At 48.7% G+C, this 21,350-nt stretch overlaps 1 protein-coding gene across 1 annotated transcript in view; it reads left to right on the forward strand.

Annotated features, from left to right (window-relative positions):
• Nucleotides 1–17,731: 17,731 nt before the first annotated feature.
• Nucleotides 17,732–21,350, forward strand: part of LOC143292152 (retinoic acid receptor beta-like) — a 75,656-nt gene continuing 72,037 nt past the window's right edge. The window contains exon 1 of the mRNA XM_076602339.1: nt 17,732–18,017. Coding sequence (XP_076458454.1) covers nt 17,732–18,017 — 286 coding nt within the window. The remainder of the gene's footprint in view (nt 18,018–21,350) is intronic.

A 21,350-nucleotide genomic window follows, 5' to 3' on the forward strand; every position in this document is an offset into this window, starting at 1 on the left:
GGGAGGGGGGTGTTAAATGAGATGGTGAAAAGAGCGGCATCAGAGCCCTGTGTTTATCCAGACCCTCCGCTCATTACACAGTGAGGACATGCACCTTTCAGTGCGGGCCCCTCTCCACACGTCTCGCCTCCACCTCCCTCCTGCACGGCCACGTTGTGTGATGGCCACGTTATGTGATGGCCACGCTGTGTGATGGCCACGCTGTGTGATGGCCACGTTGTGTGATGGTCACGTTGTGTGATGGTCACGTTGTGTGATGGCCACGTTGTGTGATGGCCACGTTGTGTGATGGCCACGTTATGTGATGGTCACGTTGTGTGATGGTCACGTTATGTGATGGCCACGTTGTGTGATGGCCACGTTGTGTGATGGCCACGTTGTGTGATGGTCACGTTGTGTGATGGCCAAGTTGTGTGATGGTCACGTTGTGTGATGGCCACGTTGTGTGATGGTCACGTTGTGTGATGGTCACGTTGTGTGATGGCCACGTTGTGTGATGGCCACGTTGTGTGATGGCCACGTTGTGTGATGATCGCGTTATGTGGTGGTCACGTTGAGTGATGGCCACGTTGAGTGAGTGATGGTCACGTTATGTCATGGCCACGTTGAGTGATGGCCACGTTGAGTGATGGTCTCGTTGTCATGGCCACGTTGTGTCATTGTCAGGTTGAGTGATAGTCATGTTGTGTCATGGCCACGTTGTGTCAGTCACGTTGAGTGATAGTCATGTTGTGTCATGGTCACGTTGAGTGATGGTCATGTTGTGTCATGGTCACGTTGTGTGATGGCCACGTTGTGTGATGGCCACGTTGAGTGATGGCCACGTTGTGTGATGGTCACGTTATGTGATGGCCACGTTGTGTGATGGTCACGTTGTGTGATGGCCACGTTGTGTGATGGTCACGTTATGTGATGGCCACGTTGTGTGATGGCCACGTTGTGTGATGGTCACGTTGTGTGATGGCCACGTTGCCACGTTGTGTGATGTCCACGTTGTGTGATGGCCACGTTGTGATGGTCACGTTATGTGATGGTCACGTTGTGTGATGGCCACGTTGTGTCATGGCCACGTTCAGTGATGGCCACGTTGAGTGAGTGATGGTCACGTTATGTCATGGCCACGTTGAGTGATGGCCACGTTGAGTGATGGTCTCGTTGTCATGGCCACGTTGTATGATGGCCACGTTGAGTGAGTGATGGTCACGTTATGTCATGGCCACGTTGAGTGATGGTCACGTTGAGTGATAGTCACGTTGTGTCATGGCCACGTTGTGTGATGGCCACGTTGAGTGATGGCCACGTTGTGTGATGGCCACGTTGAGTGATGGCCACGTTGAGTGAGTGATGGTCACGTTGTGTAGTGGCCACGTTGTGTGATGGTCACGTTGTGTGATGGCCACGTTGTGTCATGGCCACGTTGTGTCATGGTCACGTCGTGTCATGGTCACGTTGTGTGATGGCCACGTTGTGTGATGGCCACGTTGTGTCATGGTCACGTTGTGTCATGGCCACGTTGTGTCGTGGCCATGTTGAGTCCTGTCATGGCCAAGGAAAAAAATGCCCCCCCCCCAGCCCCCTGTCTTCCTTCCTTCCTTTCTCTTCAAGGTCAGACCAGTGGCCTCGCTGTTGTGTAAGACGATGGCACACACACACACACACACACACACACACACAGCACACAGGGTCTTTCAGACTTCCCCTTCTCACTAACCAGGTCCTGCAAACAAACAGAGGAGCAGACAGAAAGACCTGACCGTCTTTCCAGAACGCCCCACCTTCTCCCCCCGCCCCCTCCCTCCCGGGGAGGTGTGGTCACCGCCACTGACCTGGCGGAGCGGAACTGACGTCACATTCCGACACAAAGAGGCCGGCGCCGCGTGCTGTCCGAAGGGCACTGGCTCCATTCACAGCCTTTCTGTGGGCGCGCACGTGCGTGTGTGGCGGAGGGGCGGGTGCGGGGTTGGCCATGGCACTGTGCTAATTGCCACTGCCGGACCGCACTGATGAGCCGGCCGGACCTCACAGCGAGGCATCAGTGGTCAACACAGCCAATCGAATTACCCCTGCCAGGCCCCATCACTGAGGCTGCAGCTAGCGGCCCCTGCCCGAAATGAAGGCCCTTCCTCAACGTCATTAATGACACAGGAGGAGGAGGGGGGGAGGGGGATTGAGACAGGAGGTGGAGGAGGGACAGGGGTGGGGGTGTGGGGGAGTAGCAGTTGGAGGAGTAGGGAGGGGAGTGTAGTCCTCCATCTTGGGGATCAAAGTCCAGCCTGGTCGGTAAGGGAGGCGGACTGCTGACAGTGAAGAGGAGGAAACGGAGCAACAACAAGTCAGTGGCCTTGGACAAGGGAGAGAAGAAGGAGAGGGACAGAGAGAGGAAGAGGAGGAGTGCCCTCCCCTGGTAGCGGGTTTCCGGTGAGGGGAGGTGGTGATGGCGGGCCGTCCTTCAGCCAACACTGGTCATCTGCTGTCCGCTGCTTCTGCTGTCCGCTGTGATGGGCTGGCAGGACGGTGTGCTGCATCATTTATGGCTTCAGCGACTGGCCGCTCTGTCTGTCTGTCTGTCTGTCTGTCTGTCTGTCTCTGTCTCTCTGTCTGTCTGTCTCTCGTCCTCCTCCCATTCATCCCCGCCTCGCTTTGGAATCTGATCAAGTTAAAAGAGAAGTAATGAGAGATACCAGTGTCTGCAGTGTGTCCATCTGAATGGACATTCATAGTCATTGGTAGTTTCTGACTGTGGTCTGCAGTGGTGTAGAATTCACGTCCTGTTTGTGAAGGGGTGTGTAGGGGGTTCGTTTGTCTGTCTGTCTGTCTGTCTGTCTGTCATCCAGTGCTGTCCTGACCAGTGCAGTCTCAGTGGGACGCTGTGCCAGATCCGGTGTCTGATGGCACTGAGGTCTGTGAGAGGTCGTGGTGGCTGATGAAGGACTATGTTAGTTGATGGAATGTTGGAATCAATGGTGCCCACCCCAGCTATTATTACCCCCTTCTTCAGGCCTGATGGGTCACTGTCCACCCTCAGTCACCTGTACAAAGCTGTCTTTGACAGTGTGTGTGTGTGTGTGTGTGTGTGTGTGTGTGTGTTTTCACGCGGGCATGCGGGCGAAAAAATAAGCACGAAGCACGCGTGTATAAATTGAGGCCAGCACCACATGCCTTGCTTTCCTTTGTCCTGGTATCGTTTTGTTTCGGGTTTTTCTTTGACAGCTTCAGGAAGAGAAAGGCTGGAAGAAAAGGGAGGCGTGTAAGCGTGATTAGCAGGGATTGACGGCAAGGGAAGGGGAGGGGGAGGAGACAGAGGGGGGGAGGGTGTGGAACCTAACGTCTTCTGAATGAAGTGCAGTGTTGTTTTCTTGGATGGTGGCGTCACGATTCGCCTCTAGGGGCGGGGAGGGGTGTGACTGTCTCAGTGTGTGTGTGTGTGTGTGTGTGTGTGTGTGTGTGTATTTGTGTGTGTGTGTGAGTGTGTGTGTGTGTGTGTGTGTGTGTGTGTCCCTGATGTCGTGCAGCCCTCACAGTGCAGGGTGTGTCAGAACAGAGCACCACGCGGTGTCTGCTGTTGATTTCTATGCTCCTCCTTTTTGCCCTTTTGGTTTGAAAAAACAGTTGGTCAGTGCCAGGCTGTTTAGTGGCCACAGACTTTGGTCAGTGCCAGGCTGTTTAGTGGCCACAGACTTTGGTCAGTGCCAGGCTGTTTAGTGGCCACAGACTTTGGTCAGTGCCAGGCTGTTTAGTGGCCACAGACTTTGGTCAGTGCCAGGCTGTTTAGTGGCCGACAGACTTCGTGAAGATCATCAGACTTTTTTGTGTGCTTGTTTGCCAGTTGTTTGTATTGACTGATGCTAACGAGTTGTCAGTGAAGGGCTGTCACCTCACTGAGATCAGACACAGCTTACAGGTCAGGATGTCAGTGAAGGGCTGTCACCTCACTGAGATCAGACACAGCTTACAGGTCAGGATGTCAGTGAAGGGCAGTCACCTCACTGAGATCAGACACAGCTTACAGGTCAGGATGTCAGTGAAGGGCTGTCACCTCACTGTGATCAGACACAGCTTACAGGTCAGGATGTCAGTGAAGGGCTGTCACCTCACTGAGATCAGACACAGCTTACAGGTCAGGATGTCAGTGAAGGGCTGTCACCTCACTGAGATCAGACACAGCTTACAGGTCAGGATGTCAGTGAAGGGCTGTCACCTCACACAGATCAGACACAGCTTACAGGTCAGGATGTCAGTGAAGGGCTGTCACCTCACTGAGATCAGACACAGCTTACAGGTCAGGATGTCAGTGAAGGGCTGTCACCTCACTGAGATCAGACACAGCTTACAGGTCAGGATGTCAGTGAAGGGCTGTCACCTCACTGAGATCAGACACAGCTTACAGGTCAGGATGTCAGTGAAGGGCTGTCACCTGACTGAGATCAGACACAGCTTACAGGTCAGGATGTCAGTGAAGGGCTGTCACCTCACAGAGATCAGACACAGCTTACAGGTCAGGATGTCAGTGAAGGGCTGTCACCTCACTGAGATCAGACACAGCTTACAGGTCAGGATGTCAGTGAAGGGCTGTCACCTCACACAGATCAGACACAGCTTACAGGTCAGGATGTCAGTGAAGGGCTGTCACCTCACAGAGATCAGACACAGCTTACAGGTCAGGATGTCAGTGAAGGGCTGTCACCTCACACAGATCAGACACAGCTTACAGGTCAGGATGTCAGTGAAGGGCTGTCACCTCACTGAGATCAGACACAGCTTACAGGTCAGGATGTCAGTGAAGGGCTGTCACCTCACTGAGATCAGACACAGCTTACAGGTCAGGATGTCAGTGAAGGGCTGTCACCTCACTGAGATCAGACACAGCTTACAGGTCAGGATGTCAGTGAAGGGCTGTCACCTCACAGAGATCAGACACAGCTTACAGGTCAGGATGTCAGTGAAGGGCTGTCACCTCACTGAGATCAGACACAGCTTACAGGTCAGGATGTCAGTGAAGGGCTGTCACCTCAGTGAGATCAGACACAGCTTACAGGTCAGGATGTCAGTGAAGGGCTGTCACCTCACTGAGATCAGACAGAGCTTACAGGTCAGGATGTCAGTGAAGGGCTGTCACCTCACAGAGATCAGACACAGCTTACAGGTCAGGATGTCAGTGAAGGGCTGTCACCTCACTGAGATCAGACACAGCTTACAGGTCAGGACGTCAGTGAAGGGCTGTCACCTCACATAGATCAGACACAGCTTACAGGTCAGGATGTCAGTGAAGGGCTGTCACCTCACTGAGATCAGACACAGCTTACAGGTCAGGATGTCAGTGAAGGGCTGTCACCTCACAGAGATCAGATACAGCTTACAGGTCAAGATGTCAGTGAAGAGCTGTCACCTCACAGAGATCAGACACAGCTTTCAGGTCTGGATGTCAGTAAAGGGATGTCACCTCACTGAGATCAGACACAGCTTACAGGTCAGGGTGTCAGTGAAGGGCTGTCACCTCACTGAGGTCAGACACAGCTTACAGGTCAGGATGTCAGTGAAGGGCTGTCACCTCACTGAGATCAGACACAGCTTACAGGTCAGGATGTCAGTGAAGGGCTGTCACCTCACTGAGATCAGACACAGCTTACAGGTCAGGATGTCAGTGAAGGGCTGTCACCTCACAGAGATCACACACAGCTTACAGGTCAGGATGTCAGTGAAGGGCTGTCACCTCACTGAGATCAGACACAGCTTACAGGTCAGGATGTCAGTGAAGGGCTGTCACCTCACACAGATCAGACAGTGCTTACAGGTCAGGATGTCAGTGAAGGGCTGTCACCTCACTGAGATCAGACACAGCTTACAGGTCAGGATGTCAGTGAAGGGCTGTCACCTCACTGAGATCAGACACAGCTTACAGGTCAGGATGTCAGTGAAGGGCTGTCACCTCACAGAGATCAGACACAGCTTACAGGTCAGGATGTCAGTGAAGGGCTGTCACCTCACACAGATCAGACAGCTTACAGGTCAGGATGTCAGTGAAGGGATGTCACCTCACAGAGATCAGACAGAGCTTACAGGTCAGGATGTCAGTGAAGGGCTGTCACCTCACTGAGATCAGACACAGCTTACAGGTCAGGATGTCAGTGAAGGGCTGTCACCTCACTGAGATCAGACACAGCTTACAGGTCAGGATGTCAGTGAAGGGCTGTCACCTCACTGAGATCAGACACAGCTTACAGGTCAGGATGTCAGTGAAGGGCTGTCACCTCACACAGATCAGACACAGCTTACAGGTCAGGATGTCAGTGAAGGGCTGTCACCTCACTGAGATCAGACACAGCTTACAGGTCAGGATGTCAGTGAAGGGCTGTCACCTCACTGAGATCAGACACAGCTTACAGGTCAGGATGTCAGTGAAGGGCTGTCACCTCACTGAGATCAGACACAGCTTACAGGTCAGGATGTCAGTGAAGGGCTGTCACCTCACTGAGATCAGACACAGCTTACAGGTCAGGATGTCAGTGAAGGGCTGTCACCTCACTGAGATCAGACACAGCTTACAGGTCAGGATGTCAGTGAAGGGCTGTCACCTCACAGAGATCAGACACAGCTTACAGGTCAGGATGTCAGTGAACCAGTGACATAGAACCAATGTTTAAATGGTGCCTGCCTTTCCCTTCTTAAGGTTGGGTCGTTTCTATTGTACCCTGACATAGAACCAATGGTTCCGTTTTTCCCTTCTCGCCATGTGATCAAATCACCACCGATATATCAAATCGCCACCGATATATCAAATCACGAAATGTCTGTCTCCATTACGGTAGCGAGTTAATGACATTTTGGTCATGAATGCGTTGTTTTGCATATTCCATGAATAAAATAACCCCAAATACAAATCTTGTCTCGAACATAAGTTCAGTGTTTTAAAAATTCTTTTAGGCATTAATGATACCTTTGTTGCTTCTGATCAACATGGATTTTAAGGTGGTGTGAAGAGGGTCAAGGTCATATTCAGTATTGTGGAATCGTGTGGTTCATGTTGCTGAAGGTTTTCACTATGTAACTGCAAGACACTGCTGATATGAATCGTGTGGTTCATGTTGTGTAGGTTTTCACTATGTAACTGCAAGACAACTGCTGATATGAATCGTGTGGTTCATGTTGCTGTAGGTTTTCACTATGTGACTGCAGACACTGCTGATATGAATCGTGTGGTTCATGTTGCTGTAGGTTTTCACTATGTAACTGCAAGACAACTGCTGATATGAATCGTGTGGTTCATGTTGCTGTAGGTTTTCACTATGTGACTGCAGACACTGCTGATATGAATCGTGTGGTTCATGTTGGTGTAGGTTTTCACTATGTGACTGCAGACACTGCTGATATGAATCGTGTGGTTCATGTTGGTGTAGGTTTTCACTATGTGACTGCAGACACTGCTGATATGAATCGTGTGGTTCATGTTGGTGAAGGTTTTCACTATGTGACTGCAGACACTGCTGATATGAATCGTGTGGTTCATGTTGGTGTAGGTTTTCAGTGTGTGACTGCAATACACTGCTGATATGAATCGTGTGGTTCATGTTGGTGAAGGTTTTCACTATGTGACTGCAGACACTGCTGATATGAATCGTGTGAAACAAGTTGCAAAATGTTTGTTTTCACGGGAGTGCTCAGAGTATATCATACAATCTTATTACGTATCTTGCTTTTCACTGAATTTATTTTGAATTGATGATAGTTCATTTTTTCTTGAATCCACGGCTTGACTTAGACGCAAACGCCACAAATTAAACTCATCTAATTTGGTAATGGATGACTTTTTTTTTCTGAAATCGGTAAAGAGAGATGGTGTCATGGCGTGATCATTTCTGTTTGTGCCCGAACAATAAAAACCAGCATTCACACCTTGTGCCCGAACAGTAAAAACCAGCATTCACACCTTGTGCCCGAACAATAAAAACCAGCATTCACACCATGTGCCCGAACAATAAAAACCAGCATTCAGACCTTGTGCCCGAACAATAAAAACCAGCATTCACACCTTGTGCCCGAACAGTAAAAACCAACATTCACACCTTGTGCCCGAACAGTAAAAACCAGCATTCACACCTTGTGCCCGAACAATAAAAACCAGCATTCACACCGTGTGCCCGAACAATAAAAACCAGCATTCACACCGTGTGCCCGAACAATAAAAACCAGCATTCACACCTTGTGCCCGAACAATAAAAACCAGCATTCACACCATGTGCCCGAACAATAAAAACCAGCATTCAGACCTTGTGCCCGAACAATAAAAACCAGCATTCACACCTTGTGCCCGAACAATAAAAACCAGCATTCACACCTTGTGCCCGAACAATAAAAACCAGCATTCACACCTTGTGCCCGAACAATAAAAACCAACATTCATACCGTGTCGGCCTTAGGCCTTTTGGCTGTCACTGGATGTCAGTCACTTCACCCCCTCCCTCTCTCTCCTTCTGAACCTCCACCCCCCTTGTCCTGCACCCCACCCCCCACACCTCCTCTCTCTCCTTCTGAACCTCCACCCCCCTTGTCCTGCACCCCACCCCCCACACCCCCTCTCTCTCCTTCTGAACATCCAGCCCCTTTGTCCTGCACCCCACCCCCACCCCCCTCTCTCTCCTTCTGAACCCCCACCCCCCTTGTCCTTCCCCCACCCCCAACACCCCCCTTCTCCTCCTCCGCCCGTGTGGCTTCCAGGGAGAGATCAAAGTTTGTCACGAGTTATCGACCCCTGGTTGGATTGTCAGTGAGGGGGGCGGGCCAGGAATGTGTGTGTGTGTGTGTGTGTGTGTGTGTGTGTGTGTGTGTGTGTGTGTGTGTGTGTGTGTTTGTGTCGCTCTCTGTGTGTGTGTGTGTGTGTGTGTGTGTGTGTGTGTGTGTGTGTGTGGTGAACATTTGTTTTGACTGGCACCCTCTGTGTGACTTTGCGGTACATCAGTATCTGCATGTAATGTGTTCAACAGACAGATATGAGACAGACAGACAGACAGACAGACAGACAGACAGACAGAGAGGGTAGGAGGGTGGATTATTATTACCGTCATTATTTTAAAGAACTATTTATACTATTATCTCATTGCTGACGGTGGTAGTAGTAGTGGCAGTACATACACAGCGAACTAGGATGACAGAGGAATGAAGAATGTAGACGTGTAGAAAGCGGTTGAAGGCAGAGGAGTGAAGAATGTAGACGTGTAGAAAGCGGTTGAAGGCAGAGGAGTGAAGAATGTAGACGTGTAGAAAGCGGTTGAAGGCAGAGGAGTGAAGAATGTAGACGTGTAGAAAGCGGTTGAAGGCAGAGGAGGAGGAGAAGAAGGGAGAGAAGCAGTTAAGGACCTTTCCTTTCAGGGTTTTTTGTTCAGCCCCGACACCAGCCAGGGAGGGAGTGACCGGCATTACTAGACATCCACATCACGGCATTACTAGACATCCACATCAGGGGACGATGCGGGGAGGGGGGAGGGAGGGAGGGAGGGAGTGACCGGCATTACTAGACATCCACATCACGGCATTACTAGACATCCACATCAGGGGACGATGCGGGGAGGGGGGGGAGGGGGAGGGAGGGAGTGACCGGCATTACTAGACATCCACCTCATATCAGGGGACGATGCTGGGAGGGGAGAGGGAGGTTGGGGGGCGGTGCAGAGGAAGGCAAAATGGTTGTGCTGTATCCCAGATAGATAGCCCACTGCACCAAATGAGCGTTCTTTGGACCGCCGCCAGCCCTGTGTGTGTGTGTGTGTGTGTGTGTGTGTGAGAGATAGAGAGTGCAACAACCGGGCACCATGCCCCTCCCCCCGGCCCCCCGCCCCCTCCATGTCTGTGGGCCGTTGCTACCTGTGGGAGGGGTCTGCAGTGTGGGTGTGGTGGGGTGTGGGTGTGGGGGTGTCACCTGTTTGTCGCACGGTCCGCCTCTGTGTGTGTGTGAAGGACCACTCACACTGCCACACAGCGGGATAGGCTGACTGTCTACAGAGTGCTGCTGATATGTGACACGCAGAGAGAGAGAGAGAGAGAGAGAGAGAGAGAGAGACAGAGACAGAGAGAGAGAGTTGTAGAGAAAGAGAGAGAGACAGACAGAGAGAGAAGCTGGGACAGCCCTGAGTGAAGCATGACGTCCGGTGTGTGGCACACAGCACGACCCATGCTGCAGTGTGATAGGCTGTGAGGGGCGTCACTTATTGGTCGTCTGCACTGGGCCTGGGAGGGGCGGTGTGTGTGTGTGTGTGTGTGTGTGTGAACGAACGGTGTGGGTGTGCATGTGTGCACGCGCGCGACAGCCACCTCTGCGCTTGCAGCTTGCTGCCTTCTTTTGTTTTCATTTTTTCATATTTGTCTTCCTCTCGTGCCCACACCCCCTCCTCACCCCCAGGCCCCCCCTCTTTCCACTCTTTCTACTCCTGCATGTGTGGTGGGGGAGGGGTGTGGTGGTGGTGGGGGGGGGGGGGGGGCGTGCATGCCAGTTGGGGCCGTTGGCTGGAGTTTGTGGTGGTGGTGGCCAAAGTAGACAGTGCTCAAGACGACGAAGGTGAGAGAGAGACAGAGAGAGAGACAGAGAGAGACAGAGAGAGAGACACAGAGAGAGACTTGGTGGAGTGTGTGCATCACGTTGTGAGCAGTCAGCTGTCGGCACCACGTTGAGCTTTTCTTTCAAGCACTGTGCTCCGTCAGTGTTGACACAACCTTCCTGAGGTTTCGGGATTGACCATTTCCGTGGTTGGGTTTTTGGTAGACAGAAATAAATCAAAATAATCAAAGAAAATAAAGAAATATCCGTGGTGAGTGCCCGCCGTTTTTATTATTATTATTATTATTGTTATTATTTTATCTTGTTCATCGATTTGTTTTTATTCCTTTGTGTTTTTTTTTGTTCATTTATTTTCTTCAAGACTTGTTGCTGTGAGCTGTCAAGTGAGTGGCTTTCCGTGGACACCTTCAAAGTTTGCAAGTCTCTCAGAAATCTACTGGAAGAAAAAAAGAAAAAGAAAAAAAAAGGGGGACAAGTTAGTGAAGTTCCCAGTGTCCACCCACGTGACCCCCTCCCCCTCCCTCCCTCCACAGGTGTTGGGGGATGTTTGATGTCATGTGACCCCACAGTCTGCAACTCGGAGGATCCTTTTTTAAGATTTTTCTTTTTTAAAGATTGTGCCGATCTCTTGAAAGGCATCAACAGTTTTTGGCCGACTCAACGGACTGTTCTATAAATAGGTGATGGTTGTTTGGGTTTTTTCTGCCTGTTGTGTCGGCTTTCATGTGTCTCCACTCTGGTTGTCATAGTGACAGGGGCTGGGGGGGGGGGGGGGGGGGCTAGAACAAAAGAATATTCTCCTTTCATAAATCTGTGTGGTGTCGTTTGACAGGAAACTTCTTAGAGTGAGCGTAGGATGCGAGTCATGTTTAAAGTACAGAGATAAGTACCGAGATAAGTGTACTTCAGACATGAATCTTTCTTTTTAAGAAAATGTTTAAAATATTTTTTTTCGTGCTGATTAAGGAAGACAAGTGATGCTTCAGTCTGGGACAGACTGTAAACTGGTTACTGCAGACTTTCTGGATACTGAATTACTGATAACCTCTGAGGAGTGGAACGGATTGTATACTGGTTACTGCAGACTTCTGATCTGTCGGATTGTATACTGGTTACTGCAGACTTTCTGGATACTGAATTACTGATAATCTCTGAGGAGTGGAACGGATTGTATACTGGTTACTGCAGACTTTCTGGATACTGAATTACTGATAACCTCTGAGGAGTGGAACGGATTGTATACTGGTTACTGCAGACTATAATTATGGATACTGAATTACTGATAATCTCTAAGGAGTGGAACGGATTGTATACTGGTTACTGCAGACTATAATTATGGATACTGAATTACTGATAATCTCTGAGGAGTGGAACGGACTGTATACTGGTTACTGCAGACTATAATTATGGATACTGAATTACTGATAATCTCTGAGGAGTGGAACGGATTGTATACTGGTTACTGCAGACTTTCTGGATACTGAATTACTGATAATCTCTAAGGAGTGGAACGGATTGTATACTGGTTACTGCAGACTATAATTATGGATACTGAATTACTGATAATCTCTGAGGAGTGGAACGGATTGTATACTGGTTACTGCAGACTATAATTATGGATACTGAATTACTGATAATCTCTAAGGAGTGGAACGGATTGTATACTGGTTACTGCAGACTATAATTATGGATACTGAATTACTGATAATCTCTAAGGAGTGGAACGGATTGTATACTGGTTACTGCAGACTATAATTATGGATACTGAATTACTGATAATCTCTGAGGAGTGGAACGGATTGTATACTGGTTACTGCAGACTATAATTATGGATACTGAATTACTGATAATCTCTGAGGAGTGGAACGGACTGTATACTGGTTACTGCAGACTATAATTATGGATACTGAATCACTGATAATCTCTGAGGAATCAAATGCGCGCTCTTGAGGAACGGTCTTCGGGCGAAAGTGTGAAACCCAGTTTAGGTCACATACACGACAGAGTTTTATCTCTCTGGCTCTCTTTGTCTGTTTCAGCCTCTGTCTGTCTGTCTGTCTGTCTCTCTTTCACACAGCGAGACAAGGTAACACGGAATACATTTTGGCGATGAATTTATCTTAAAATGCATTATTGTCATGACGACTTCGAAAACAACGTCAGTACATAGTACATTATGAATAAACTGGGTATTAGTAAATATTAGTATAGGAAAATTGGGAATTTTGTAGCAGTGGTGTCTAAGGTTATCAGTATAGGAAAATTGGGAATTTGTAGCTGTGGTGTATAAGGTTTGTATAGGAAAATTGTGAATTTTGTAGCAGTAGTGTATAAGGTTATTAGTATAGGAAAATTGTGAATTTTGTAGCAGCGGTGTATAAGGTTATCAGTTTAGGAAAATTGTGAATATTGTAGCAGTGGTTATAATGTTATTAATATAGGAAAATTGGGAATTTTGTAACTGTTGTGTATAAGGTTATTAATATAGGAAAATTGTGAATTTTGTAGCAGTGGTGTATAAGGTTATTAATATAGGACAATTGGGAATTTGTAGCTGTGGTGTATAAGGTTATTAATATAGGACAATTGGGAATTTGTAGCTGTGGTGTATAAGGTGCATTGGATTATTTGTTCTTCCTTTCTTCCCTTCCTTCCTTATTGAGACGCGGTCTTCCTTTCTTTCCTTCCTTCCTTCCTTATTGAGACGCTGTCTTCCTTTCTTTCCTTCCTTCCTTCCTTATTGAGACGCGGTCTTCCTTTCTTTCCTTCCTTATTGAGACGCGGTCTTCCTTTCTTTCCTTCCTTATTGAGACGCGGTCTTCCTTTCTTTCCTTCCTTATTGAGACGCTGTCTTCCTTTCTTTCCTTCCTTATTGAGACGCGGTCTTCCTTTCTTTCCTTCCTTCCTTATTGAGACGCGGTCTTCCTTTCTTTCCTTCCTTATTGAGACGCTGTCTTCCTTTCTTTCCTTCCTTATTGAGACGCGGTCTTCCTTTCTTCCCTTCCTTCCTTATTGAGACGCTGTCTTCCTTTCTTTCCTTCCTTCCTTCCTTATTGAGACGCGGTCTTCCTTTCTTTCCTTCCTTCCTTATTGAGACGCGGTCTTCCTTTCTTTCCTTCCTTCCTTATTGAGACGCTGTCTTCCTTTCTTCCCTTCCTTCCTTATTGAGACGCGGTCTTCCTTTCTTTCCTTCCTTCCTTATTGAGACGCGGTCTTCCTTTCTTTCCTTCCTTCCTTATTGAGACGCGGTCTTCCTTTCTTCCCTTCCTTCCTTATTGAGACGCGGTCTTCCTTTCTTCCCTTCCTTCCTTATTGAGACGCTGTCTTCCTTTCTTTCCTTCCTTCCTTATTGAGACGCGGTCAGCATCAGTTTGTGGAGGATTCTGTCTAGTTTGCTACATGCTTTTTTCTTGTATCCCCCTGGATCACCGAACTAGGATATATATATATATATATATATATATATATATGCGATTTGTGGATCTTTAACGTGTGTGAAAGGACATGAAGCTAGTGGACTGTGTGAGCGGGGAGAGGAGAAAAGTCGTCAGCATTCACCTACCACCTGCTGTCGGGATTCGAACCCGATCCCTTCAGTTTGATGGTCTGACACTGTCACAGATTGGTTGTCTTTCTTTCCTTTCTTTCTCTTCCTCTCTGTCTTTATGACAGTAGAACTGACATACGTGTTGTCGACCGAATTCAAGGCAGGTACCAAATCTAAGTCAGTACCAAATTAAAGGCAAATTTGGGAAAGGCAAGTACGAAGTAAAAGGTAAGTACGAAATAAAGTGATCACCGTTAGGTTAGCGTGATCTCACCGCTAGAATCTCCTCAAGTGATCACCGTTAGGTTAGCGTGATCTCACCGCTAGAATCTCCTCAAGTGATCACCGTTAGGTTAGCGTGATCTCACCGCTAGAATCTCCTCAAGTGATCACCGTTAGGTTAGCGTGATCTCACCGCTAGAATCTCCTCAAGTGATCACCGTTAGTTATAGTTGGTTAGCGTCATGTCACTACAATCTCCCCAAGTGATCTCCGTTAGTTATAGCTGGTTAGCGTCATGTCACTACAATCTCCCCAAGTGATCTCCGTTAGTTATAGCTGGTTAGCGTCATGTCACTACAATCTCCCCAAGTGATCTCCGTTAGTTATAGCTGGTTAGCGTCATGTCACTACAATCTCCCCAAGTGATCTCCGTTAGTTATAGCTGGTTAGCGTGATCTCACCGCTAGAATCTCCCCAAGTGATCACCGTTAGTTACAGCTCGGGTTTAGCGTCAACCGTCGACACCCCTTTAAGGTGACCGGACTGACAGGGATACCCTCTTAGAACGGCGGACTGACAGGGATACCCTCTTAGGAATGGGGTTGATAGAATGGTTGTTTCCGTGAGGACTGGGGTTGATAGAATGGTTGTTTCCGTGAGGACTGGGGTTGATAGAATGGTTGTTTGTTTCCGTGAGGACTGGGGTTGATAGAATGGTTGTTTCCGTGAGGAATGGGGTTGATAGAATGGTTGTTTCCGTGAGGAATGGGGTTGATAGAATGGTTGGTTGTTTCCGTGAGGACTGGGGTTGATAGAATGGTTGTTTCCGTGAGGAATGGGGTTGATAGAATGGTTGGTTGTTTCCGTGAGGAATGGGGTTGATAGAATGGTTGTTTCCGTGAGGACTGGGGTTGTCACTGGAGGGTCTGTGCAGAGATTTCATCTATCTCTGTCCATGCCACGTTTGCTTTGATTTTAGTTCTGTTTGGACGTGAGGGTAGTATTCCTCTCTCTCTCTCTCTCTCTCTCTCTCTCTCTCTCTCTCTCTCTCTCTCTCTCACGTGGAAGGAAGGGGTAAGGAAGAACATAACTATATCTGATGGTCAGACAACTCTGACGGAGGGCAGAAATCCTAACCATGCACATCTATAGGAGCGATATCAAAGAAACGAAAAACTAAAAAAAATTGAAACAGCTCCAAAAGCCCCCACATCCTGCAGTGAGTGATGGGTAAGGTGACTGGTAAATCCACAGTCTGAAGTGGCCATGGTATCTGGTAGGGACAGGACTGGTGTGACAGTACCGTTAGTGACAGTTGGCAGTGTGCCTGTTGACGCTGCCTCTCTAACTAACCTTGTACTGCCCGTGCTGTGGACCTGGTTGTTGGCTACAGGCCTGTGTTGATGTGTTGGTGTGTTGGTGGTCAGCACGTGAAACACAGCCGTCATCACGCCCTGCCATCTCTCTCTGTCCCAGCCCTCGTCACACACAGCCCTCGTCACACACAGGTGTGCAAACCTTCACAGCAACTTCTTGGGGATGTGGCGCTAAGAACGACATCGACGGATCAGCAAAGTGAAAACAACACAACAACAAAAGAAAGAAAAACCACGGCGTGGCGAGCGAGTGAGAGAAGAGCGAGTTGTGGCGGCAGTGGCGCATTGATTGATTGATCGCTGTCACACGGAGCCGACAGTCAGGGCGGTTCGTTGAGCGTCCTCTTCAGGCTACAGCCTGTGGAAGCCTCCCCTGGATTTCCGCTTCACTGCCCACCAGCCCGGGACACGTGTGGGTGGGGTGTTGTGTGAGGGGTGGGTGTGACGTATCCGGGCCCCTCGCTAGGCAGCCATTCAGGACGCTGCCTTCAGGACCAATCATCGTGCATCAACCCCCCCCCCCCACCCCCTCCTTCTCCTGGCCTCTCCTCTTTGCCTTCAGACCGCTACAGTCTGACGTTGCCTTGTTTTGTCTTGAAAGAAAAAAAACCCACAAAAAACCCAAACGAAGTTGGTTATCACTTTGTGCGTTAACCTGTCACACATGTCCTGAGTTTCATCATTATTTCTAGTCTGCTCCTACGCACGTTTGAACTTTGACATTTTGTAGACTTTTTTCCTCCTTCTTCCGCCCAGGCTGAAGTGAACTGTCTCGGCACGTGCAGCGTTTTGTTGCGCAATGATTGATTGTCATTTCCCCTTCGGCGGCTGCTCAGTGAAGGCTGCAGGGTTGACTTGAGGACCAGCCTTCAACACGCTGACTGGCAGACACAGCGAATGGAAGGTGTCCGGGCTGCTTCACCAAGACGGTTCTTTCAGCCCGTGGACTGAGGACCGTACAAAGCCCGTGAGAAGCTCAGCACGGTGAGCATGCGCTGTCTTGTCACGTGCAACAGTTAACGAAGCGGTAAAAACAGGTAGGGCGGGACCTCACGCAAAAAGGAGCATTCTGTGTCGATATGTGGAGGAAGGAAAGTGTGTGAGTGAAGCAGGTGACAGCAGTGTGAGGAGACGTCACAGAGAACAGCGGGAGTGGAGTGGAGTGGAGTGGTGTTCGGGGAGTGGAGTGGAGTGGTGTTCGGGGAGTGGAGTGGAGTGGTGTTCGGGGAGTGGTGCAGACAGCCAGAGGTCAGTGCCCACCCAGGCAGTGAGGACCGGGATCCCTGGTGGTCGGCCCTGTCCTGGACACACAGCACAGTGAGTCGGGGACCCTGGTGGTCGGCAGCAGAACGGAGTTGAGGCACCACGAGGGGCCCTGTCCTGGACACACAGCACCACTGACGTCACGTCCACGCAGACAGAACTGAGTGAGCTGGGATCAGCCAGACAGAATAGAGTGAGCTGGGATCAGCCAGACAGAATAGAGTGAGCTGGGATCAGCCAGACAGAATAGAGTGAGCTGGGATCAGCCAGACAGAATAGAGTGAGCTGGGATCAGACAGACAGAATAGAGTGAGCTAGGATCAGCCAGACAGAATAGAGTGAGCTGGGATCAGCCAGACGGAACTGAGTGAGCTGGGATCAGCCAGACAGAATAGAGTGAGCTGGGATCAGCCAGACAGAATAGAGTGAGCTGGGATCAGCCAGACAGAATAGAGTGAGCTAGGATCAGCCAGACAGAATAGAGTGAGCTGGGATCAGCCAGACAGAGTGGAGAGCGTGACGTCCAACCTGCTAGAACTGGGGGCGTGAGGACCATCTGGCCAGAACTGAGGGTGTGTGTGATAAAAGCCTACCAGAATTGAGGGTGTGAGTGAGATCGGCCTTCCAGAATTGAGGGCAGGTGAGGTCCGACCTGGTAGAATCGAGGGTGTGAGGTGGATCCCTACCAGAATTGAGGGCAGGTCAGGTTGATCTAGTAGAAGTGAGGGTGTGAGGTGGATCCCGCCACAAGTGAAGACGTGACGACCACCGCTCCCCATGCTGCCCTCCGCCACTCCGCGCATGCGCAAGATGGAGTGGTTCGACTGCAGCGGCTGGGGGGGAGGGGGAGGAGGTGGGGGCGCCATGGGCACCCCCCAGAACAACGGGTATTACGGCCAGCAGTACCCCGGGTACAGCAGCGGCGGCGGGTGCGGGAGCGGGGCCTACTACAGCGGGGACCCTGAGGGCGTGACGGCCATGCAGGGCGTGCATGTGTCTCCCTCCTCTGCCGGCTTCTCCTGCTGCCGGGGGCTGCAGGGCACTGAGGAGATGTTCTTCACAGGTCGGTGGGGGCGTGTGTGTGTGTGTGTGCGTGTGTGTGTGTGTGGCCATACTGTAGGTCCTCCGTGTGACCGGCATCTGTTCCATGTCAGCTGCCGTGCTGTCAAGTCGGCACCTCTCCACTCTTTCCCCCTCCCAAGCGTATATGGATTTGTCCGAACGCATAGCGTATATGGATTTATCCGAACGCAGTGACGCCTCCTTGAGCTACTGAAACTGAAACTGAAACTCCCCCTCCCATACTCTGTAACTGCTCTGGTCTGCTGAGTGAGTGGTTCATCGCGTTATTGTTGATAGAGTTCCTCATTCATGGAATTAATATTTCGGGGGAGTGGGGTGGTCGTTTTTCCTTTGCCTTACCTCCCTTCCCCCATCTCCCTGGCTTTTTGCTGTCTGTGGCGTTGTTGCTTTGTTTTGAGCTTTGTGTCTTTGTGTGTCAGCGTTCTTATCCGACCTTGATCTGGTTTGTGTGTGCTTTGATGTGCTCTTTGATGCCTTGTCTATCCATCACACACACACACACACACACACACACACACACACACACACACACACACTCTCTCTCTCTCTCTCTCTCTCTTTTCGCACGCGCGCGCACACACACACACACAGACACCCACCCACACGACTGCGCAGGTATTATTCACGGACATGTATAAGAAAGGTGTGTTTTCAGTTGTGGGCCAAACTTCTCTGTTTCCAAACTCACCATCAGTGTCTTGGCTTTTGAAAAGGAACACTCTGCAGGGTATATACAGTTCGAGTTATTTTGAGCTGCCATTGTGTGGGAAAGAAGATATAGCCTGGTGGTGACAATGCAGGAAGGCAGTGAGAGCACAGAGAGCAAGAGGCTGACAGGGGTTAAGTCATACAGACAGGCTGACAGGGGTTAAGTCATACAGAGAGGCTGACAGGGGTTAAGTCATACAGAGAGGCTGATAGGGTTAAGTCATACAGAGAGGCTGACAGGGGTTAAGTCATACAGAGAGGCTGACAGGGGTTAGTCATACAGACAGGCTGACAGGGGTTAAGTCATACAGACAGGCTGATAGGGTTAAGTCATACAGAGAGGCTGATAGGGTTAAGTCATACAGAGAGGCTGATAGGGTTAAGTCATACAGACAGGCTGACAGGGGTTAAGTCATACAGAGAGGCTGACAGGGGTTAAGTCATACAGAGAGGCTGATAGGGTTAAGTCATACAGACAGGCTGACAGGGGTTAAGTCATACAGACAGGCTGATAGGGTTAAGTCATACAGACAGGCTGACAGGGGTTAAGTCATACAGACAGGCTGACAGGGGTTAAGTCATACAGACAGGCTGATAGGGTTAAGTCATACAGAGAGGCTGATAGGGTTAAGTCATACAGACAGGCTGACAGGGGTTAAGTCATACAGACAGGCTGACAGGGGTTAAGTCATACAGAGAGGCTGATAGGGTTAAGTCATACAGACAGGCTGACAGGGGTTAAGTCATACAGAGAGGCTGACAGGGGTTAAGTCATACAGACAGGCTGATAGGGTTAAGTCATACAGAGAGGCTGATAGGGTTAAGTCATACACAACACAAATCACACCACTTCTTACCAAAACAAGTCAAAAAAGGACTCCCAAAAATCTTATTCTTTGAAAAATAATCTTCAACAAAGGACAAAATAATCTTATTCTTTGAAAAATAATTCCTAAAAACCGACAAAGGTCTGTGATAAAACGAAACCATTTACAATGAATGAAGTGTACAGAGAAGCCAGGAGTTTGGCGTCAGGGCTGCAGCGCTTTGTGCTGTGCTGTTCCTAAGAGTTAATGAATTTGTTGAAACCAACAGGGAAAAAACGATGTCAATGGAACGGCGCTAACACTTCCATTAGCAGGTAGTGGTGGAGACGTGTCGTTTCCAGGAACTCCATTACTCCAAGAGGTTTACTGTCGTTCTGTGGAGAGAGGGAGGGGGGGGGGGAGGGAGAGATTGTGGATGTCGTTTGGTCCCCTTTACATTTTATCCGAAAAAAAGGCGTTGTTGGAGTGTCCTGTATCTGTCTGCAATTACCCTCCGCTCCTTCGTTTGATGACAGATAACAGAAATGATTATTTAGCTGAAAGATATATGTCTTGTATGTTGATTTTATATCTACAAATACCCTCCGCACCTTCGTTTGTCGATGAACGAATAACAGAAATGATTATTATGGAATGATTCAGCGCTTATAGCTGTTAGAGGCGTTTGATTGGCTAAGAGCGGGCCAGACTAAGAGGGGCGTCTTTTCACCGTTAGCCGCGCGAAATTTGGCCAAACAGAGCAAACCATAGGCCTAGTTTGCATCAGTTTGACATGGTAAGTATATGTAAACACCAAACATGGAGTATAATACAAACTCCTCCTTTTAGCTGAAAGACATATGTCCTGTATGGATAACAGAAATGATTATCTAGCTGAAAGATATGTGTCCTGTATGGATAACAGAAATGATCGTTTAGCTGAAAGATATCTTGCTTCAGAATCCGAGGTTATTGGCTTTAGTTAAGAAAAAAAACATGGTGAACCGGTTTAAAAAAAAAAAAAAAATCTTATGCGAATGGGGATAAAGTTGTTCGTGTAATTGTATTTTGAATAGCTTTTCTTTTGTTTTGATTTATTTTATTTTATCTATTATTATTATTATTATTACAGCTTTGTGGTCGACATTTTACTTTCATGTGTTATTTTCCCTGTATATCTGTATGTCTATCTTCCGATCTGTCTATCACACACACACGCACGCACATTCGCTGTGTACTGAAGAAATCCCACTGGAGGAAAATCTGAGGTGAAAAGTCACATTTGTCTGATGGAAATTTCTCTCTTTTTTTTTTGTAGCGATGGATATGTAGAGTGAGAATATAAATATTAAAAGCCTGCTTGACAGCAGTTGAAGGAATGGCGCACACACCTCTCCGCTATCTCCATGATTATCATGTATAACGTGTGTGTTTTATTTCTTTAAAAAAAATGTTAACATTCATAGAATGATACAGACTAAACTAAAATCATTTCTTCTTATTATTAAGATTCAGCAGATTAAGTTGATATTTATGCACTACAAATTCAGTCACGCCTCAGTTCGGCTATCCAGTTATTTGAACTTTTAGGTATTTTTCATTGATATTTTCGGGACGAATAATGCTTTCAAAGCACTGCTTTCACAGAATTGCGCGAGTTTTGAAAGGCGGCTTCTCAAACCCACGCCATCGAGTTTAGAGAGTGGCGATAGCGCTGTTGATATGATAGAAACATGACATGTATTTAGAAGTTGGGTGGTAAACAAGTGGGATGTTGTGACAGTGATCATTGTAGTGAA

Source organism: Babylonia areolata, chromosome 18 (assembly GCF_041734735.1).
Source record: "Babylonia areolata isolate BAREFJ2019XMU chromosome 18, ASM4173473v1, whole genome shotgun sequence".
NCBI classification, from domain to species: domain Eukaryota; kingdom Metazoa; phylum Mollusca; class Gastropoda; order Neogastropoda; family Buccinidae; genus Babylonia; species Babylonia areolata.